At 38.7% G+C, this 24,150-nt stretch overlaps 1 protein-coding gene and 1 non-coding gene across 2 annotated transcripts in view; both read left to right on the top strand.

The window, feature by feature from the left end:
- TRPC5 (transient receptor potential cation channel subfamily C member 5) overlaps nucleotides 1-24,150 on the top strand; it is a 208,719-nt gene that overhangs the window by 150,353 nt on the left and 34,216 nt on the right. Inside the window, exon 6 of the mRNA XM_056125792.1 lies at nucleotides 20,093-20,288. Coding sequence (XP_055981767.1) covers nucleotides 20,093-20,288 — 196 coding nt within the window. The remainder of the gene's footprint in view (nucleotides 1-20,092; nucleotides 20,289-24,150) is intronic.
- LOC130034317 (small nucleolar RNA SNORA76) lies at nucleotides 17,495-17,628 on the top strand. Its single transcript, XR_008794088.1, has one exon. It is a non-coding gene; the product is annotated as a small nucleolar RNA SNORA76 (small nucleolar RNA).

Raw genomic sequence — 24,150 nt, forward strand, 5'->3', positions numbered from 1 at the left:
TACTTCATTGTATAGATGTACCAAAGTTTCTTTTTTTAATTTTATTGAATCACTGTGAGATAGTTATAAGCTTTCATGTTTAGGTTAAAATCACACAATGATCAAACACCCATCCTTCCACCAGGGTACATCCCCCATCACCAATATTCCCGGTATAACCCCCCTTTCCCACCCTCTATCTACCTCCATGGAAGACATGATTCCCCATAATGTCTCTTCACTTTTGGGCACTATGGTTTGCAATACAGACCCTGAGAAGTTATCATGTTTGTTCCTCTATCTACTTTCTGCACACATCCCATCCCGACTGATTCCTCAGCCATCTTTTTTCTAGTGATCCCTTCTCTATTCCAGCTGCCTTCTCCCCTTTGCTCATGAGGCAAGCTTCCAGCTATGGAGCAATCTATCTGTCTCATCTATCTACTGTCCTTAGGTGTCAGCCTCGTGTTATGTGGTTTTATATTCCACAAATGAGTGCAGTCCTTCTATGTCTGTCCCTCTCTTTTAGACTCATTTCACTTAGCATGATACTTTCCATGTTTATCCATTTATAAGCAAAGTTCATGACTTCATCTCTCCTGACAGCTGCATAGTGTTCCATTGTGTAGATGTACCAAAGTTTCTTTTTTTCTTTTTTTTTTTTGGCGGGGGGGAGGGGGGTTCACACCCGGCAATGCACAAGAGTTACTCCTGGTTCATGCACTCAGGAATAACTCCTGGCGGTGCTCGGGGGACCATATTCCTGGAAATCGAATCTAGGTTGGCTGCATGCAACGCAAACGCCCTACCCGCTGTGCTATTGCTCCAGCCCCCTCCCCCCCAAAGTTTCTTTAACCAGTCGTCTGTTCTCAGGCACAGATTTTTTCCAGATTTTGGCTATTGTGAACAGTGCAGCAATGAACATAGAAGTGCAGATGTCACTTCGGCTATACTTTTTTGCCTCTCCAGGATATATTCCCAGGAGTGGAATTGCTGGATCAAATGGGAGTTCAATTTCTAATTTTTTGAGAATCGTCCATACTGTTTTCCAAAAGGGCTAAAACAGTCGGCATTCTCACGAGCAGTGAAGGACAGTCCCTTTCTCGTCACATTCGCACCAATACCGGCTGCCTTTTTTCTTTTGGATGTGGGCCAGTCTCTGTGGTGTGAGATGATATCTCATTGTTGTTTTGATCTGCATCTCCCTGATGATTAGTGATGTAGAGCATTTTCTCATGTGCCTTTTAGCCATTCATATTTTTTCTTTGGGAAAGTTTCTGTTCATTTTATCACACCATTTTTGATGGGGTTGGGTGATTTCTTCTTCTGGAGTTCAACCAGTACTTTGTATAACCTTGATATCAACCCCTTATCAGATGGGTACTGGGTGAATATCCTTTCCCACTCTATATATTGTCTTTGTATTCTGGTCACTGTATCTTTTGAGGTTCAGAAGCTTCTTAATTTAAGATAGTCCCATTTGTTTATCTCTGTTTCCACTTGATTCATACATTTGGGGTTGTTGAACGGATATTCCACCCTGTTTCATTGGTCTGCATCCCTCCCTTTGTTCCAATACCATGCTGTTTTAATTATTACCACTTTATAGTAGAGTTTGAGGTTGAGGATGGTAATGCCTCCCCACGTCTTTTCCCCAAGAATTGCTTTAGCTACTCGTGTCGTTTGCTGTTCCATATGAATTTCAGGATTCTAATACTTCTAATACTTGATCTATTCCTTTGGAGAATTTTATGGGTATCCTTATAGGAATCGCATTGAATCTGTATCATGCCTTGGGGAGTATTGTCATTTTGACAATGTTAATTCTTCCTATCCATGAACACGGGATGTTTCCATTTCCTTGTGTCCTCTTTTATTTCATGGAGTAGCGTTTTGTAGTTTTCATTGTAGAGGTCCTTAACCTCTTTAGTTAGGATGAATCCGAGGTATTTGATTTTCTGGGGCACGGTTTTGAACGACATTGTTTTTTTTCCTGTTACTTTCTTTTGTCTAATTATTTGCATGTAGGAAGGCCATGGATTTTGGAGTATTAGTTTTATAGCCTGCAATTTTACTGTTCAAGTATACTGTTTCTAGGAGTTTCTTTGTGGAGGATTTAGAATTCTCGAGATATAGTATCATATCATCTGCGAATAGAGAGAGTTTGATTTCTTTCTTTCCTATCTAGATGCCTTTTATGCCTTTTTCTTGCATAATCGCTATTTAAGTACTTCCAGTACTATATTGAACAGAAGCGGTGATAGTGGGCATCCTTGCCTTGTCCCTGATCTTAGAGGAAAGGGCCTTAGTTTTTCCCCATTGAGGATAATGCCTGTCATGGGTTTGTCGTAGATGACTTTGGCTATCTTGAGGGAAGTTCCTTCAAAACCCATTTTGGTGAGAGTTTTCATCATAAACGGGAGTTGGATCTTTTCAAATGCTTTCTCTGTGTCTATTGATATGATCATATGAATTTTATCTTTTCTTTTGTTGATATGATGGATTATATTGATTGATTTCTGAATGCTAAACCATCCTTGCATCCCTGGGATGAATTCCACTTGGTCGTGGTGTATGATCATTTTGATAGTTGTTGGATTCAATTTCCTAATATTTTGTTGAGGATCTTCGCATCCGTGTTCATCAGGCATATTGGCCTATAGTTTTCTTTGTTGTTGGTGTCTTTGTTTGCTTTTTGCATTAGGGAGATATGTCTCTCATAGAAGCTGTTTGGGAGAGTTCCTTTTTTTTCAATTTCCTGGAAAAGCTTGAGGAGAACTCGCAAAAGGTCTTTAAATGTTTGAGAGAAATCACTGGTGAATCCTTCTGGGCCTGGTGTTTTGTTTTGGGGAAGACATTTGATTACCGTTTCAATTTCCTTGATATAAATGGGTCTGTTCAGGTATCCCAAGTCTTCTTGGTTCAATCTTGGGAGATTATAGGAATCCAAGAATTTATCTATTTCTTCTAGGTTCTCTTGTTTTGTGGCATATAGACTCTCAAAGTAGTCTCTGATGAACTTTTGAATTTCATTGGTTTCTGTTGTGATGTCCCCTTTTTCATTTCTGATTCAGTTTATTAGTTTTCTCTCTTTCTTTGTGAGACTTACTAGTGGTTTATCACTCTTGTTTATTTTCTCAAAGAACCAGCTCATGGTTTCATTGACCTTTCGGATTATTTTTTGGGTTTCCATGTCGTTAATTTCTGCTCTAAGTTTTATTATTTCTTTCCTTTGGTCAAAATTGCGTTCCTTTTGTAGGTCTTTTTCTAAGATCTTGAGCTGTGTGGTTAGGTTATCTATGTAGGCCCTTTCTTCTTTTCTTAGGAATGCTTGCAACGCTATAAATTTTCCTCTTAGCATGGCTTTATCTGCGCCCCATAAGTTCTGGTAGCTCGTGTCTTCATTCTCATTTGTTTCCAGGTATCTTTTGATTTCGACCTTGACTTCCATTCTGACACACTCATTATTTAACAATGAGTTGTTTAATTTCCAGGTGTTTGATTTGTTTCTCGGTGTCTTTGTGTGATTTACTTCTATCTTAAGCACATCATGGTCTGAAAAGATTGTTGATACTATTTCTATCTTCCTGATTCTATTGAGGTATGTTTTGTGGCTTACCATATGGTCTCTTTTCAAAAATGTTCCTTGTGCACTTGAGAAGAATGTGGATTCTTTATTGTGTGGGTGTAAAGCCCTTATAGGTCTATCAGCCCTCTCTCTTCTATTTCTTCCTTCAAAGCCAATGTTTCCTTGCTGAGTTTTGTTCTTGTTGATCTATCCAGAAGTGATAAGGCGATGTTGAAGTCTCCAACTACTATTTTGTTGCTAGCAATGTCCTCCTTAAAATCTGTTAGCAGTTGTTTTAAGTATCTAGCTGTTCCCTCATTAGGTGCATATACATTAAAGAGTGTGGTTTCTTCCTGTTTTAAGTGTCCCATGATAAATAGAAAATGGCCTTTGCTGTTCCTTCTAATCTTTTTCAACCTGAAATTTATGTTGTCAGATACAGGTGTGGCCACCCCAGCATTTTTGAAAGAGCTGTTTGCTTGCAGGAGTGTTTTCCATCCTTTAAATTTGAGTCTGTGTTTGTTCTGACAGTTCAGATGATTTTCTTGTAGACAGCAGAATGTTGGTTTCAGTTTCTGGATCCATTTTGCACTCTGTGTCTCTTGATTGGTGCATTTGGACCATGGCATTGAGAGAGATTTTTGTCATGGGGTTTTGTACGATCTTTCTGTAGGGGTTGGTTGTGTTTCTAAGTGTTTTCCTTCTTATCTTACAGAAGCCCCTTTAGTCCTTATTTTAGATTTGGTTTTGAGTATATGAAGTTCCTGAGCTGTTGTTTATCTACAAAATGGTGTATCGTTCCATCGACTTTGAGTGATAGTTTACCTGGATAAAGTATTCTTGGTTTGGCGTTCATTTCATTGAGTTTTTTCACTATATCCCACCATTGTCTCCGGGTTTGGAAGGTTTCCTCTAATAGGTCTGCAGTAAATCAAGGGGTACTCCTTTGTATGTGATTTCCTTCTTTGACCTTTCTGCTTGCATTATTGTGTGTCTATCCACATCATCGATCATTCTCACTATGATATGCCTTGGAGTGTTTTTATTTGAGTCTCTTTTAGCTGCCACCCTTCTGGCTCCTTGGATCTGGATGTCTTCATTCTTTAACTCTGGTAACTTTTCAGATAGTATTTCTTTGACTGTGGCTTTTTCATTGGGGTTGCCTCCATGTCCTTCTGGTACTGCAATGATTCTAATATTGTTCCTCTTGGCATCATCCCCTAGTCTGTGATTCTCCTTAGAGCTATTTTGAGGTCTTTTCCCATTGTTTGTTGTTTCCTATGCGGTTTCTGTTGCTCATCTTCAAGCTCATTGAACCTGTCTTCAGCTGTATTAGAAAGCATCATCATTCTGAGGCATATCATTTGTGATGAAAAGGAGACAAAATTGACAAGAAGTAACTTGTTGGTCCGCTGTCCCCTTATAATGTCTTGCCCCGTCTCTATTTTCCAACCACACTGCAAAATTTCTACTGTAAATTTCTATCTCCATAGTCCTATTTATAAACCTATTTATAACCTATTTCCATCCACTTTAGATTGTTATCTTAAAAAATGACATCCACATAATCCAGAGTCATTTGACACTCTCCAGAACCCATTATCTAAAACACTGCATCTTAACACAGAGATCTACTATATATATTTTATACATTTGAATTCATCTCACACACAAATCAGTTCATGTCTAAGTTATCTCACCCTAGAATGACTGAAAGCAAAATTGGTCTCCCAGTTTCCAGTCTTATCTCCCTTCTAAACAATTTCTCATCTTTCACTTAAAAGTTTCTTATGAAATACCATTTCCATCCTGACACCTTCTGGTTTCATGAGCATCAGGTATCTGAGTCATCTTCAGTGAAATATTCAGCCACTTGCCCATAGCATTCAGAACCTTTATAATCCCGATCCCTCCCTTGCTGTTCAGCCTCTCATTCCCTTCCTCCATAATCAAAATTTTCCTCTTGTAACTATAGATGAATATCTTAGTCCTATATACTTTTACATATCACATACATATTCCTTTGCTTGAAATTCACATTTGTCCCCGATTGGCCTAATATACTCTTTTTTTTCCCTTAAATTTTTATTAGTGAAACACCATGAGGTACAGTTGTAGACTTACAAAGTTTTGTGCTTGGGTTTCAGTTATACATTGATCTAATACCCATCACTCCACTAGTGCCCATTCTCCACCACCACCAGTCCCAGTATCCCTCCCACCCCCCTTCCCCCCATCCCACCCTAGCACAGTGGCAGGGCATTTCCTTTTGTTATCTCTCTCCTTTTGAGTGCTGTGGTTTGCAAAAGAGACATTGAGTGGCATTCTTGTTCGGACTATAGTCTACTCTCATCACGCATTTCACACCCTGAGAGGAACCTCCCAACACCCTTTATTTGGTGCTCCCTTCTCTATCTGAGCTGCCTTTTCCTGTAGCGTGTGTGGCTGTCCTCAAAGACATGGAGTAATCCTTCTGGTACTTATCTCGGCTATTCTTGGGTGTTAGTCTCCTATTTTGTTACTTTATGTTCCCCAGATGAATGCAATCTTTCTATGTCTATCCCTCTCTTTCTGACTCATTTCACTTAGCATGATACTTTCCATGTAGTACCACTTGTATTTAAATTTCATGACTTAATCCTTTCTGACAGCTACATAGTATTCCATTGTGTAGATGTACCTAGCTTCTTTAACCAGTCATCTGTTCTTGGGCACTCAGGTTTTTTCCAGATTCTAGCTATTGTAAACAGTGCTGCAATGAACAGACAACTGCAGATGTCGCTTCAACTATACTTTTTTGACTCTCCGGGGTATATTCCCAGGAGTGGAATTGCTGGGTCAAATGGGAGCTCAATTTCTAGTTTTTTGAGAATCGGCCTAATACACTCTTTTTTGAAAAAAAAATTTATTAGTGAAACACCAAGAGGTACAGTTGTAGACTTACAAATTTTTGTGCTTGGGTTTCAATTATACAATAATCGAGTACCCATCCCTCCACCAATGCCCTTTTCCACCACCACTGATCCCAGTATCCCTCCCACCCCCCATTCCCCCATCCCAACCTGCCTCTGTGGCAGGGCATTTCCTTTTGTTCTCTCTCTCCGTTTGGGTGCTCTGGTTTGCAAAAGAGGCAATGGGTGACAATCATGTTTAGTCTATAGTCTACTTTCCTCATGCATCTGCCATCCTGGAAGTATCCTAACACCCTATATTTGGTGCTCCCTTCTCTATCTGTACTGGCTTTTCCCCTAGCATGTGCAGCTGGCCTCGAAACCATGGAGTTAACCTCGTGGTACTTATCTCGGCTACTCTTGGGTGTTAGTCTCCTATTTTGTTACTTTATGTTTCCCAGATGAATGCAATCTTTCTATGTCTGTCCCTTTCCTTCTGACTCATTTCGCTTAGCATGACACTTTCTATGTAGAACCACTTGTATGTAAATTTCATGACTTCATCTTTTCTAACAGCTATATAGTACTCCATTGTGTTCATGTACCAAAGTTTCTTTAACCAGTCATCTGTTCTCTGGCACTCAGGTTTTTTCCAGATTCTAGCTATTGTAAACAGTGCTGCAATGAACAAACAAGTGCAGATATCACTTCGACTATAATTTTTTGCCTCTAGGATATATACCCAGGAGTGGTATTGCTGAGTCAAATGAGAGCTCAATTTCTCATTTGAGAATTTGAGATTCTCGATTTTGAGAATCGTCCATACTGTTTTCCAAACAGGCTGAACCAGATGGTATTCCCACCAGCAATGAATGAGGGTTCCTTTCTCGCCACATCCGCACCAATATCGGTGGCTTTTGTTCTTTTGGATGTGGGCCAGCATCTGTGGTGTGAGATGATATCTCATTGTTGTTTTGATCTGCATCTCCCTGATGATTAATGATGTAGAGCATTTTCTCATTTGCCCTTTTGCCATTCGGATTTCTTCTTTGAGAAAGCTTCTGTTCATTTTGTCGGCCCATATTTTGATGGGGTTGAATGTTTTCTTCTTGTGGAGTTCAAACAGTAATTTGTATATCCTTGATTATCAACCCCTCATCGGATGGGTATTAGGTGAATATCCTTTCCCATTCTGCAGTCTGTCTTTGTATTTTGGTCACTGTTTCTTTTGAGGTGCAGAAGCTTCTTAGTTTAAGATAGTCCCATTTGTCTATCTCTGTTTTCAATTGCTTGGCCAGGGGAGTGACATCTTTGAAAATACCATTAGCTTCAATGTGGTGGAGGGTTTTGCCAACTTTGTCTTCAATTTACCTTATGGATTCCAGTCTGAGGTTGAGGTCTTTAATCCATTTTGATCTTACTTTTGTACTTGGTGTTAGGCAGAGATCTGAGCCCATTTTTATGGTGTCAGGCAGAGATTTGATACCATTTTTTTGCATGTAGCTGTCCAGTTTTGCCAGCACGATTTGTTAAAGAGGCTTTTCTTGCTCCACTTCACTTTTCTTGCTCCCTTATCAAAGATTAGGTGATCACATGTTTGGGGGGAGATGTCAGTATATTCAACCCTGTTCTATTGGTCTACAGCTCTGCCTTCGTTCCAGTACCATGCTGTTTTAATTACTACTGCTTTTAGTAGAGTTTGAAGTTAGGGAGGTTGATTCCTCCCATTTTCTTTTTACCAAGAACTGTTTTCGCTATTCATGGGGGCTTATTATTCCATGGGGCTGGAGCGATAGCACAGCGGGTAGGGCACTTGCCTTGCACGCAGTCAACATGGCCGACCCAAGTTCGATTTCTCCGCCCCTCTCGGAGAGCCCGGCAAGCTACCGAGAGTATCTCGCCCGCACGGCAGAGCCTGGCAAGCTCCCCGTGATGTATTCGATATGCCAGACACAGTAACAACAAAGTCTCCAATGGAGACGTTACTGGGCCCGCTCGAGCAAATCGATGATCAACGGGAGGGGCCTATTATTCCATATGAATTTCGGAGTGTTTGCTCCATTTCTTTGAAGAATATTATGGGCATCGTTATAGGGATTGCACTGTATTTGTATAAATCCTTGGAAATATTGCCATTTTGACAATGTTAATTCTCCTGATCCATGAGCAGGGGATATCTTTCCAGTTTCTCGTGTCCTTTTTTATTTCCTGAAGTAGCGTTTTGTAGTTTTCTTTGTACAGGTCCTTTACTTCCTTAGTTAAGCTGATTCCTAGGTAGTTCATTTTCTGGGCACAACTGTGAATGGGATTTTTTTCAGGTCACTTTGTTCTCTAATTTTTTGCATACAGGAAATTCATGGACTTTTGGGTATTGATTTTATATCCTGCAACTTTACTATATAAAGCTTTTGTTTCTAGGAGTTTCTTGGTAGAGGTTTTAGGGTTCTCTAAGAATAGTATCATATCATCTGCGAATAGTGAGAGCTTTAATTCTTCCTTTCCTACCTGAATGCCCTTAATATCTTTTTCTTGCCTAACTGCCATTGCAAGTACATCCAGTACTATATTGAACAGCAGTGGAGAGAGTGGGCATCCTTGTCTCGTCCCTGATCTCTAGGGGGAAGGCTCTCAGTTTTTCCCCATTGTGGATGATGCTTTCTGTAGGCTTGTGGTAGATTCCTTTAAATATATTGAGGAAAGTCCCCTCTATTCCCAATTTGGCGAGGGTTTTCATCATAAACGGGAGTTGGATCTTTTCGAATGCTTTCTCTGCATCTATTGATATGATCACATGAATTTTATCTTTTCTTTTGTTGATATGATGGATTATGTTGATTGATTTCCGAATGTGAAATCATCCTTGCATCCCGGGGATGAATCCCACTTGGTCATGGTGTATGATCTTTTTGATGAGTTGTTGAATTCTATTTGCTAGTATTTTGTTGCGAATCTTCGCATCCATGTTCATCAGGGATATCAGCCTGTAGTTTTCTTTTCTTGTGATATCTTTCTTTCCTTTTGGTATTAGAGAGTTATGGGCTTCATAGAAACTGTTTTGGAGAGTTTCTTTTTCTTTAATTTCCTGGAAAAGCTTGAAAAGAACTGGCAATAGTTCCTCTTTAAATGTTTGGAAAAATTCGCTAGTCAATCCATCTGGACCTGGGCTTTTGTTTTTGGGAAGACTTTTCATTACAGTTTCAATTTTCTTGATGTTAATAGGTCTATTCATATATTCTAGATGTTCTGGATTCAGCCTTGGGATATTATAGGAATCCAGGAATTTATCCATTTCTTCAGATTCTCTTGTTTCATAGCATACAGACTTTCAAAGTAGTCTCTGATCATCTTTTGAATTTCTTTAGTTTCTGTTGTGAAACTACAACAGAAAAAAACTACCCTTTCTCATTTCTGATTCGGTTTATTAGGGTTCACTCTCTCTTTCTTTGTGAGTCTTGCTAGACGTTTATCTATCTTATTTCCTTTCTCCAAGAACCAGCTCTTGGTTTCACTGATTTTTCGGATTGTTTTTTTTGGTTTTCATGTCGTTGATCTCTTTCCTTCTGCCTAATTTGGGCTCCTTTTGTTGAGCCTTTTCTAAGATCTTGACTGTGAGGTCAAGTTTTTTATGTGGGCCCTTTCGTACTTCCTGAGAAATGATTGCAGAGCTATAAATTTTCCCCTTAACATGGCTTTAGCTGCATCCCAGAGGTCCTGGTAGCTCGTGTCTTCATTTTATTTGCTTCCAGGTATCTTTTGATTTCGTTCTTGACTTACTTCCTGATCCACTCGTTGTTCAACATAGAGTTGTTTAATTTCCAGGTGCTTGATTTGGTTCTCCGTGTCTGTTTGTGATTCACTTCTATTCTCAGTGCATCATCGTCTGAAAAGATTGTTTATATTATTTCTATCTTCCTCATTCTATTGAGGTATGTTTTGTGTCCTAGCACATGGTCTATTTTGAAAAATGATCCGTGTGCACTGGAGAAGAATGTGTATTCTTTCTTTTGGGGCTGTAAAGCCCTGTATAGGTGTATAAGCCCTCTCTCTTCTATTTCTTCTACTTCTTCCTTCAAATCCAATGTTTCCTTTCTGAGTTTTGTTCTCGTTGATCTATCCAGAGGTGATAAGGCCATGTTGAAATCTCTAACTACCATTGTGTTGCTAGCAATGTCTTCCTTAAAATTTGTTAGCAGTTGTTTTAAGTATCTAGCTGTTCCCTCATTAGGTGCGTATACATTTAAGTATACATTTAAGAGTGTGATTTCTTCCTGTTGTACGTATCCCTTGATGAATAGAAAATAGCCTTTGCTGCCCCTTCTAATCTTTTTCAACCTGAAATTTATGTTGTCAGATACTAGTATGGCCACTCCAGCTTTTTTGAGGGAGTTGTTTGCTTGCAGGATTGTTTTCTATCCTTTAACTTTGAGTCTGTGTTTGCTCTGACTGTTTAGATGAGTTTCTTATAGGCAGCAGAATGTTGGATTCTGTCTCTTAGTCCATTTTGCCACTCTGTGTCTCTTAATTGGTGAATTTAGACCGTTGATGTTGAGAGAGATTATTGTTATGGGGTTTTGTGTCATCTTTCTGTAAGGGTCTGTTGTGCTTGTAGGTTTTATCTTGTCTTATAGTAGACCCTTTAGCCCTTCTTTTAGGTTTGGTTTTGAGTCTATGAAGTTCCTGAGCTGCTGTTTATCTAGAAAATAGTGTACTGTTCCTTCGAGTTTGAGTGAGAGTTTAGCCAGATAGAGTAGTTTTGGTGAAGTGATCATTTCAGTGAGTTTTTTTTAACTATATCCTGCCATTGCCTTCTGGCTTTGGAGGGTTTCCTCTGATAGAACTGTTTTGAATCTAAGGGGTGCTCCTTTGTATTTGATTTCCTTCTTTGCCCTTGCTTCTTGCAGTATTGTGTCTCTATCAGCAGCAACGATCACTCTAACTATGGTATGTCTTGGAGTGCTTTTGTTAGGGTCTCTTTCAGCTGGCACCCTTCAGGCTCTTGAATCTGAATGGTTGCATTGTCCAGCTCAGGAAATTTTTCAGCAATGATTTGTTCGACTGTGGCTTTTTTCATTGGGATTGTTTCCCTGACCTTCTGGTAGTCCAATTATTCTAATGTTCTTCCTCTTGGAATTATCCCCTAGGACTCTGATTCGATCTAGAGCTATTTTGAGGTCTCTTGTCATTGTTTGTTGTTGCCTGTTGGCTTGGTGCAGCTGAACTTCCAGGACCCTGATTCTGTCTTCAGCTTGGCCATTATACTGTTGATGGCAGAGACTGAGTTTTTTATTTCATCTACGGAATCTTTTATTCGTGATATTTCTGTGCGTAGCTTTCCAATTTCTGCTCTCATTTCTTCCCAAAATGTCTCGTTTGTCTCTCTCATTTTACTGAATATCTGTTGAACTGTTTCATTGAATTCATTGAACATCTTTATGACTTCATATCTGAATTCTTTGTCAGTGAGGTTACATTAGGTGAGTAGCACCTACAGAGGCTTCTGGACTCTTTTCATCATCCTCCCCATGTGGTGGGGATTTGCATTGTTTCTTCATGTTGGTGTGTAGGTATGGGGACTGAGATGTTACAATAGATTTCTCGGTGTGACTAAACTACCTGCAGCCGGCCATGTGAGCGTCCGCCAGGCTAAAATTAGGCCACGCCCACTTCTACACAAGCCACGCCCACTTTGAAGAAGCCACGCCCCCACAGGTACCTGGTGGGGGAAGTACCAACAGGAAGAGGCTCAGGGATGGTGGGTGACCCAGGGTCCTAGAGGATACCTGGGGCGCTTTCAGGGAGAAAGCCAAGTTCCGGATTCGAATACTGGTGGATTAACTGACCTGGAAGAGGAAGAAGACCAGCACAGCATTGGGGTTGGCCTAATAAACTCTTAAGCCTTACTTTCCTTTTAAGCCTTTTCTTGATCAGCATTGGGGCTGCCATGTGATCTATTTCTGACCTGGGCCTGCTGATTCACTTATCAGACAACCTGATTGGCTCCCACTCTTTGAAGGACACCATAATTATACCAAAATTAGTGTGGACTCTGTATCAGTACAGCACATCACAGACCACAATTAATGGGTGTTAGTGATCCTCCTGACTCAGCCTCCCAAGTAACTACTACTACAAGAATGCACCTTTTTATTACCCATTTCAACCCCATTTTCCATTACAGTCTTCTTTTAGGTTTCTCATGGCATTCTCAAAACATCTCTATATCAATATATAAATTGTATTTTGATCGCTGGCAACCTCACCCATCAAACTGAGAGTCCCACCTTAGCAAGCCTTGTACTGACCACAGAGGGGCCAAGACATAAAATAATCAGCGTGCATATTAAACAATTAAGTGAAAGTCCAATGTCAATCCTATCTGTAATTCTATGAAACCCATTCCTTCTGTTCTCTACATGTGGCTGAAGAGTTTGGCTAACCATCATACTTCTGATCCACTTTGAGCTTGTTGTCAGCATAAACCTTTGGACTGTATCCTAGTTTCCTCATTCAACATTAAGGCCTTGGTCCAAGAGCAGAGTACTACACTTATCCCTATTAAATTCCATCTTTTAGTTATATCCTATGACCCAAGGCTGTTGAAATATTTCTAAATCTTTATCTTGTCATCCAATATATTAACAGTCCCATGTCATCTGAAGATCCAAGAATCTTGCTGTCTATTGTCTGGCCTCATCCAAAGCATAGATAAAAACTGTTAGACAAACTGATATTCACTGAGAATACTGAACAGGTATTAATATGTGAAGTTGCTGTATATGTAACAGTGTCATACCAAAAATGTGCAATTTTTAAAAGCACGTAAAAATGTATGTACTATGACTGCAACCCTGTGCAACTATTTATGAAAATGCATAGCAATTTATAAGTAAATAAATAATTTAAAAGAAATCAAGGTTATATATAGGCATAATAATAAAAGTAATATAAATAAATCATACTTCTTGAGTTGTAGGTCCAGCTTTAAATGAATTAAGTCATTTAAATCTACAACTATGTTATGAATTTAGAAAAGGATAAATCCGGATATAAGTGGCTAAATAGGCTGACCCGGTCACAAAGACTTCGTGGCACTCAGGATTTCAATCTTAGCATCCAATTCCTAGTCATATTTTATCCAGGAGCACCGGATTTTTTAAAATATTTGTTTTATAAAGGTTTATAAAACTTGTTACATAAAATGTCTATAATTATTGACATTGACACTTGACACCCCATTACTCATTGATTTGCTCGAGTAGGCACCAGTAACATCTCCATTAATCCCTGTTGCGTGCTAGTGTAGCCCAATGGTGTCTGCTCATTCTAGAAACATGAAGAGCCTCAAACCGATCGTTCAGGGTCTTGGCGAAGAAGTCTGACCATCTCATAGGTGGGCGGCCCTGTGATCTTTTAACATCCTGTGGAATCCAGTCGGTAATGGCTCTAGTCCAGCAGTCATCTCCAAGTCTCATTACATGTCCAGCCCATCTGATTTTCGATGCCTTGGCAAACAAGACAGCATCCCTGATTCTTGATCGTCGATGGAGGTCAGAATTCCGGATTCTTTCTCTCATCTGAGTGAAGCATGATATTCCAAGCACAGCTCTTTTGATTCCTCTTTGTGAGACCCAAGTAGTGTTCTCATCCTGTTTTCGTAGGACCCAGGTCTCTGAGGCGAATGTTAATGCAGGAAGAACAGTGGAATCAAAGAGGTGTGCCCGGAGCTGAAGGTTCTTAGTCCTCTTAGCTATTTCTTCGACGCTCTTGAAGGTGTTCCAAGCCGCTCTCTTCCTCCTGCGCAACTCAGGTGCCAGGTCATTCGTCATGTTGACTTCTCGACCTAGGTACACATATCTGCTGCATTCGGAGATGTTTATCCTATTGAGAGCGAATGGAGCATCAGGAACAAGACCGTTTCCCATAAACATTGTCTTCCCATAAGATTCAGCTGTAGCTCTTTGGCACTATTGCGTCAACATGTCATCATTGACAACACTGACAAGAAATATGATCGACTGGTCCAGCACCTCCATGATTGTGTGAAGAACATCGAGAGAGTGATAGCCACATAAAGACGCCTGTCTTCGAAAACCCTGGAGCTCATTTGCCAAAGTGGTTTGGCACAAGCCTCAGGCAACCACAAGCGAACATCCGAGCTCGCAAAGCAGTGCAGAGAAGTTATAAATGAAGACCTCAAAGGGAGAAGAGCAGCAGTGCTGGCAGATGCGGCAGAAGCCGGGAAAAGCATTCACAATGCCCGCCTGTCCTTTGCTAACTGCAAGACCAAGATGACTGCCCTCTGATGTCCTGATGGATCTGTCACATCTTCCAGAAGGGCAATGAAGAAGATTATTCATGACTTCTACTCGGATCTCTTCAATAGCCATGTCCACCTGCCCACATACCAAATTCCGTAGTTTGGATATGTGATTCCCAACGTTCTCCCTTCTGAAATCTGACACACCATTTTGTCATTAAAGAAGCAAACAGCACCTGGCCATACAAGGTCAGACCTGAACACCTGAAGAACCTGGCATCATTACTCATCAATACACTGGCTTGGCTCTTCACATGCTACCTGTCTGAATGCAAGGTTTCGTCCCAATGCAAAACCAGCAGGACTGTACTACTGTACAAGAAGGGAGACATCCACGACATTGGCAACTATCCCCTGATCTTCCTGTTGTCTGTCGTCTACAAGCTGTTCACTCGAGTCATCCTGAATAGGATTGGCAGAACACTGGATGAAGAACAACCATGCGAGCAAGCCAGTTTCTAAAAGGATTCAGCACAATCAACCAAATCCACACAATAAACAAGCTCATTGAGGTTTTTCAGGAGTTCAAGATGCCACTCTGCCTAACGTTTATTGATTTAAAGAAGGCCTTTGATTCGGTTGAGACTGAAGCAGTCATCAAAGCCCTGGCCAAATAGGGCATTCAAACTCAATACATCAGGATCCTCCTTGAGCTGTATTGTGGATTCACTACCAGGATCTCACCATTCTACAGGGAGGGGATCATTGATGTCAAGAGAGGAGTATGGCTGGGTTTCACCGAAACTCTTCAGTGCCACCCTCGAGAATGTCATGTGACGACTGGAATGGGAAGGAATGGGAGTGAAGATAGATGGTTGGCAACTACACCACCTCTACTTAGCTTGATGACATTGTTCTAATAACACCAAACATCACCCAAGAGGCACAAATGCTGGCCAACTTCGACTGTGAGTGTGGAAATGTCGGACTACAGCTATAATTATTAATACTAGTTAAACTAAATGTGAGTCATGACCTGAATTTTTACTCCCTATAGACAACCACCATTTATTTATGACTTATCATTGTGTGGTAATATCTATATTACCCCATTTTATTCACCCAAACTTGGACCCCATAGGAAGCTCCTTTTATTTTGACCAAGTTTAAAGGCTATTTTTGGTGGTCTCCAACTTGTCTCCTTAATTATAGTTCATAGCATTACGGTTACTATTAATACTGACCTACCTCTCATTTGTATTTCCCTTGGTTCTAAGATTGTTTTCTTTTATACATATATTTATTCAATATTTATTAAGCAATTTTATATAGCAGATGAGGATACTAAATGAGATGGGCTTTCACTTAATCACTTAACTTCCCGTTAGTCGTCGATTTGATCGAGCGGGCGCCAGTAACGTCTCCATTTGTCCCTGTCGCGTGCTAGTGTAGCCCAATGGCATCTGTTTGCTCCGGGAACATGAAGGGCCTCAAACCGATCGTTCATGATCTTGACGAAGAAGTCTGACCATCTGGTAGGTGGGCGGCCACGTGGTCTTTTGACATCCCGTGGATGGGCTTTATTTCCAAAATATTTATGATTTAATAGAGAACTCAAGTAAGCAACTATTGTTATTAATGTTTACTACCTGCAAAGCACTGTGCTTGGTGCATGTATGTACTAGCATAAGGTTGGTTAATTGTGCGTGGGTTCTGAAGATGTAAAAATTGAGTACAAATGCTAGCTGTGCCGGGACATACCCATATTACCATTGTTCACCCCAGGTTTTCATCTGAAAAGATAGGATATTAGCTACTTTCTACTTTATAGAATTTTTGTGAAACAAATATTACAATACACATTAAATAGTAAATACAAATAATTTAACACATACTAGAGTATAATAAAATGTTATTGGTTAGTATTTATTCTATCAATGAAAATGTTATAAAGTTTAAGCAGTTTACGTAACTTTTCCAAATAATCAGAGGAAACTAAAGTTGTGCTGTTAACCAGTTTCCTTTACTTTCTCTATGGTGGTTTATGTGCTTTCATAATAAGTAAAACAGAAGAGAAGTAAAATATGTTCCCACATTGTAAGAAATGTTGTCAGGGTAAGCTTCTACATGAAACTGAACTTCAGCTGAACAAGATGGGTCAAGTAAGACTTGTGTAAGAAAAGAGACGATCAGGAACTAGAGAGCAGAGTATACATTCCCAAACTTATTTGGCATATCACGCCCCTTTCAGAAAAAAAACCATTCAGTTACCCCCTAGAAATAAATCTTCTTTAAGCAAGCAGAAAGTGTTTTGCAGTTGCATTGGAGGCTCCTACTGCCCCGACGATGGTTCAGTGTCCTCCTGTTGGTAAGTATCACTAACTTTGGGACGAATTAACCTAAAATTTTGGAACATTCCATGCAAAGATATAAGCTTATCAAAGGTATAGCAAAATGAGAAAGCAAAGCACTATAGGACTGCTATAAGAATGTAAAAAAAATGGGGTCCAAAAGATGGTCACAGTTCAGTTTTATTTGGGTTATCAAAGCACAACCTATGAAGTACTCAATGGTGTCTCTTGTTTCTCCTGTGTCCTTTCTATTCCGTTAATTCTATTTCCTGTTCTCTTGGCGAAGTTAGAATCTTGAATACCATGTCTTTCCCAATTTTCAACGCTCCACCTGACTCTGCAATGCACTGTATTGCCTGAATTATACTTAGTCTGCTAGAAATTTAGATCCTATGATGAGACTGACTCCAAGTTTATGTGTCCTTGTCTCTAAACTTTAATCTCTTCTGCGCTGTCTTTAGAGCCCCCAGGGAGCTTGCACGTGGCCCCAGGGGTCAGTCAGCAGCGCAGAGCAAGGGCTCGCGCCTAACTAGGGCCACTAGCCCTCCTTGCCAGTGGCCCATTAAACCGCGAGCGACATGCTAGTCAGGGGGGTGGGAAATAATTCATTCCAAATTCTCCTCTTAATATAAATTTTAAAATCATTCATCACCTGACACTTTCATCAGTTAAGAAATGCATGTGTTGCATCTAGGTGAGTTTACAAGAAACTTGACACCAGGAGGACTGTGAAAGTTAAATATCATTATCAGAGAAGAATTACTTAACAGGTTTACAGGACTATGTGCTGGTTATCCAGGCAACTTTGAAGGAGGGCCCCTGAGAAGTCAGTGCAGAGTACAGCGTTCATTAAAATGAGTTAACCTCTTCTGAGAAGTCTACTTATACAACTGTCAGTGGAACTGGAATTTTCTACATTTACTCTAATGATAATAGGAATAGGGGTAGAGAGAGATAGTTCCATGGGATGGAGCTCATGTTTTGCATACTCGAGGCCAAGGTTCAGTCACTTTCACTGCATGGTTTCTGTAGTACAGTCAGAAGAACAACCTGAGCATCACCGTAGGTCCGCCACAAAAACCAATGCAAATAGCAACAAAAAAGTGATAAAAAATAATTGACATCTATTTATTTGACAAATATTACAAAATGACTATTGTACACCAGGAAAATATTAGTTGTATATTTCAGCTTTCACTGTGCTTACATTCTAGGGGTGAAGAACAGAAAATATACATTTAGGGGGAGCATCAAAGCCAGAAATTCTTAGGCTTACTCTGGATCTGTACTCAAGGATCACTCCTGGTGGTGTCCAGGTGACCAGCAAATAAACATTTAAACAAAACATTATTTTAACATAACTTTATGGAAGTTCAAGGGTTACAGAAATAATTAAACAATATAATAGGCAAAAGAATAGTCAGTGCAACTACTGTAGATAAAGTAAATGACAAGGTAAAACCTCTCTCAGGAAGTAACATTTGAGTTGATAGCTCAATGATATTAAAGCAAACAAAGGTCTAGGAGAAGACTATTCACAGGATAAGGGAATATTTATAACTTTTACCATCTCCTTAAATGAGCCTAAGACAAATCACTAATTATTTCAAACTACATTGGATTTGACACAATTCTCATTGAGCTAAAGTGCATTGATATTAATTTGTCTTTTGGCATGTTCTGTAACCTCTTCCATATGCTTGAGAAAAGGTTGACTTATAATACCCACAATCTGGCTACATTTTATTGTACGCACAGATTTTTTAACATGAGTCAAAAGAAACTCTTGGTATCAAAAACATATCATTGATCCATTTACCTTTGTTTTCTTATCTTGGCTATTTTACTAAGTGCAGTGATGAACATAGGTGTGTGTATGTATACTTTCAAATTAATATTTTTGTGTTTGGGGATAGGCACTCTAGAATACTATACAGTTCTAAGAATTTTTTTAAAAATCATGCAATTTATAGCAACAGGGATGAGGTAGAGGATATCATACTGAATGAAGTCAGTCAATAGGAAAAAGACAGATACAGAGTGATCACTGTCATATGTGGGAGTCAAAGATATACCGCAAGATAGCAACAAAGGTACAAAGGCAATGTAATTAGAAAATGGATTCACACAATTGAGTTGGAAAGGGGGATTGAGAGAGATTGAGATCCTTGGGAAGGGAGATGGGTACACTGGTGATGCATGAGAAACCATTGTTAATAGTATTGTAAAACCACAGAATCTCAATAAAAGTTAAAAAAAACTTTATTGAAAAGTCATATATTTGGATATGAGACAAAAAGAATAAATATTAATTTGTGAAGTTATGAGATATAATATAATGCGGTAGCTTGAGGTGCTAAGATATACCTGGATTTGAACTCTGGTTCCGCACTGACACTGTGGGACAAATCATTCCATTTCAGCAGTAACAATAAAGTTTTAATCAGGATCATAATGTTTATAAAATATTTAATATGTTTATGTGATAAGTTATCAATAATTTTAAATAAATACCTCATTACAAGTAATCTAAGAATGATGTTTATTCAAGAGTCCTTATGTCCCTCTAGAAGTTTAGCATTCACCATTATGGGCTCTGTGAAAGCATAAAGGTATCAGAAAAGTTCACTTTCTCACATCCACTCACCTAGCAAGTTGCAGAGCTGAGATTTTAACTCAATGTAGTATAACCCATCAACCATATTCTTAACCACTGTATTTACTGTAAGTCACAAATCCTGAAGATAAAGAGAAGATATGGTGAAACATGGAGACTTTGAAATAGGTATTAGAGAAATACAGGCTATTTTTGACTTGAGAAAAGGGAAAGATATTCCAGGTGACAGGACAAAACATAAGACACACAAAAAATGGAATAAATTTACCTAACTAGTTTGTTTTAAGAGACTGAAATATGTAAAAATCATCAATCTATGTCTTAAGTGCAAATCTGGCAGCTCCTTCATTAAGATCATCTAACATGTTCTCTCTTGTTCTTAAATTGTCTAGGAGACAATGAACTAACCTGGTCTTTCATCTCTCTTAGGCTCTTTGAAACCCTTCAGTCACTCTTCTGGTCTGTATTTGGCCTTTTAAATCTCTATGTCACCAATGTGAAAGCCAGGCACGAGTTTACAGAGTTTGTGGGAGCTACCATGTTTGGGACATACAATGTCATCTCCCTGGTAGTGCTGCTTAACATGCTGATCGCCATGATGAACAACTCCTACCAGCTTATTGCCGTGAGTATCTTTGTATTATAGGGGTGGCTACTTTGGTTTCAGTAGTCACATTGGCATGGAGCACATTGGCAATTCTGGAGGCTCAATGAATGTCTGCCTCAATTATTTAACATTACCCTTCTCAGACGTTAGACTGAATTAAGTCTTTCACAGGAAACTCATCTTGGGTTCTTAGTCCATTGTCAGTAATCTCTAGGGATGTTCTAGCAGTGTATAAGGGGATTTGTTTTACTTGTTAAATCTCTGGATTTATTTTCTTGCCTTGCCTTTGAAAGGAGAGTTTGGGGATCTGAACACATTTTTGCTATACCATGCTCTCATTAATCTCTGGGATAGACTAAATTGATCTTGTTCTCAAGATAAGGAGGACCATATCTTTCACTTTACTACATACACATTCCTCTCTTCTTTCCACTGCCAAAGACAAGATTCTCAGAAAGTAACATTTCTTGACTGGGATATATGAGTAACAGCTATCCATTTTGAGAGACACTTAACTAGAATCCATCACTGAATCTATTTTTACTCATTTTGATATTTAAATAAATTGTGTTTATTACTCTAAACCAGAAAAGAAAAAACTATAGGATATAGCATTCTAGTTCCAGCTCAGAATTTTTTATGCCAATGAAAATATAAACCTCAGTTTATTTTACAATGTTCTCCTTTTCATTTTTGAAATAGAATACTAACAAAAGATTTCTGACTCCTTGTTTATATGTTAGAAAATTTATAAGTTTAGCTACTGTTAATAAATACCCATGGGTTCGTCTGTTACTATAAGTTTTTTCTCTAGCACAAAGATACAAAATGAAAATCCCTGAGTCTTTCCTTCCTTCAGAGATAGTATTTCTCACATTTGGTTTCACACATCAGAATGATTTAATCTAAAAAAGCTACACTTTTTGTCCTAATTTCCTAAATATTATTGGTGATAGTAAGCATCTGTGATCTATTTGTACTATGCACAGACCAAAAAGAAATGGGTTTATGATGCAACAGGAGACATATGGGTCATATTTTTGGTAAGAAAAATTTTAAGTAGTAAGGGACTGCTTATATAGTTTTAATTTTTATCGTAGTTTTAGCAGCATGGCAACAATAGTGTTAACATTTTGGTTTCAATGCATACCTTCACTATCAGTTAAGTACCCAAGACCCCTTACACTGTCCTTTTATAAAATTTTAACTTCATAATTAATTTTAATTTTTGGTTATTTATATGATATATATCCACAACCATGTTTCTCCTGAGTTTGCCTGAAAATGAGAGCTGCCAAGACCAAATATAGGAGAGTAGAACATGAAGTTTATTCAAAATCCACTGTAGTGTGCCAAGGTCTCCAACCCTTGACAAATGACTCAAAGACTACAATTATATGTATACCCTAAAACTGCACTTCAGTATGTCAATTAATAGCATGCCAGATTAACTGCAATCTGTCGTAAAACAGAACATTACCCCACATCTTAATGAGATATAAAGTGAGCAAAATATGTCTACAGTCATATATTGAAATGAAGAAAATGTTTTATTTTATACTTGAGGGTCAAGTCACTTTTCTGTTACTTATCAGAGAACCTGCATAGATGGCCACCCACAAATTCCAGGGTCTCTCAGGGTGAGCACAGAGTTTCGAAGTCAGCACATAAATTTAGATGCCATAAATTATTTAGGTTCCATAAATTCCTGTGACAAACTTTTTACCATCTGCCCTGCCCAACGGTATGAAGTTTCCTTTACAAGTTCAATATTATAGCAGACTATAATAGTTGGTATATAACATTAGCACAAATATTATCATTTTATACTTGCAGAGCTACTACACCAGAGTGCCAGGATACTTCCACAATTTTCCTAAATCACTTACCTACCACCACCTTAGCACCTACCGATCACTGTTGTTGACTATATATTGGAGTTGTTTCCATTAGGGATTGTCTAATACTTTGTTTTGTTTCTTTGTACCCTGCATATTAGTGAGATCATCTGGTGTTTATCTTTTTTCTTTCTGACTCACTTCATTTTGTAATTGTAAGAGGAAACAAAATGTGTTTTCTAGGTAGGTCAGCAGATTTCTATCAAAAGAAGAGATTTTAGAAGTAGAATATAAATGTATTTAGATAGAAAATAAGGGAATACACTGAAAAATACATATTAGGAGTTAACTTATTTATTCTGGTTCTTTTATTTATAATTCTGTGTCACTGAGTAATTTTTCATTTTGAAACTTCCACTTATTCAACCAAAAATTCATCAATGTTTTGATCATCACATAATTGATGTTTTTGCTGAGGACTTTTAAGATATGATCTCTTGGTGACTTTCAAATATACAACGCTATATTGTTAATTATGGTCACACTGTACATTATTTATCTTCAAACTGGATGTTTATACCCTTTGATATATATTTGCCAATATCCCCATATACATGTGCATGCCTATCCCATTTCTTTCTCTTTTTACTCTTTTTCTTTATTTCTTATTTTTGGCAAAATTTGTTGGTGTTCAGGAGCTACTTGTGGCTCTGTGCTTGAGTATTTTTTCCAGTGGTGCTCAGAGAATCATGCAGTGCTAGAGATTGAACCCATGTCTTTTACATGCAAAGCATGCAGTAATCCTGTTGATCTACCTCTTTAGTTCACTTTTTTTTATCCAGTCATCATCAATAGATAACTTGGTCATTTCGAGGACTTGGCTATTGTGTATAAATATTATCAATAATATCAGGCGTACAAACCTCTTCAAGATAGTGATATCATTACCTTTGTATGTATACCCACAAACATAGTTGCTGGATCACTTGTTAGGTTTACTTTAAATTTTAGTAACCTCTATATTGTTTTCAGTATACTGAAAATTGCCATATCAATTAACATTTCCATCAACAATACTAAAAACATGGTCTTTCCTTACTACTTATTCTAACCAACACATTTTATCTCATCTGTTTGATAATTGTTATTCTAACAAATGGAGAAGTTACCTGTGATTCTGATTTGTAGTTCCCTTGATAATAACTGCTGCTGAACACTTTTTGCATGTCCTATTTGGACATTTGTAGGTCTGAATTAACAGTCTTTAATATCCCTTCTGGCTCTTATGTTCTGTGTGTCAGGATGGCAGTAAATGAACAGGAAAAACTTGTAAGGTTGTTAAAAATTCTGTCCATCTGTTGTTCTGGACAGAAAGGGCAAGATCCCAAATGCTGCTTAGGAGGTATGGAGCCTCCACTGGTGAGTCTCAGGAGTTGAGCACAGAGGTCTGAGGTTGCTGCTTGGGCTCTATAGTGGGATAGAGGATAACTATACCACCTAGCGGTACTATCTGCTGGCCTCATCATCTGTTGCTTTTGAAATGGAATATAATTTAGATTCATCTCTCACTCTCTCTGTTGCTTTTGAAATGGAATATAGTTTAATCTCTCTCACTTTCACTCTCTCTCATACACGCACACACATTAGATCACTGAAATTATCTATATTCACACCTAGTGTATGCTTCCATAGGAATACAGATTTGTTTTTCACCCCTATACCTGGCATCATAATCTCCTATCCCTGCCAGATATGGAAATATCCATGCTGGGGCATTTTCTCCCTGAGAAACTTGTGTTTGATTTTGCTTCTAATGATAGAGGAAAAGGAAAATATTTTCTTGTCACATAATGCAGTGTGCTATGCTGTCTCCTACTGAGCTCAGTGACATTTGTTAGGAAGGGTGAAAATCATCGACACCAGCTCTCTTGTCACTACCTGCTGGTAGTAAATTATGTTTTAATTCCACCTATTGCCACACATGAATAAAGCACTTAGGCTTGGGAAAGACGTGAGTTATGGGGTTTGGGGAGATGGCTTTG

Source organism: Sorex fumeus, unplaced genomic scaffold (genome assembly GCF_029834395.1).
Source record: "Sorex fumeus unplaced genomic scaffold, SorFum_2.1 ptg000058l, whole genome shotgun sequence".
In the NCBI taxonomy this organism is placed as follows: Eukaryota; Metazoa; Chordata; class Mammalia; order Eulipotyphla; family Soricidae; genus Sorex; species Sorex fumeus.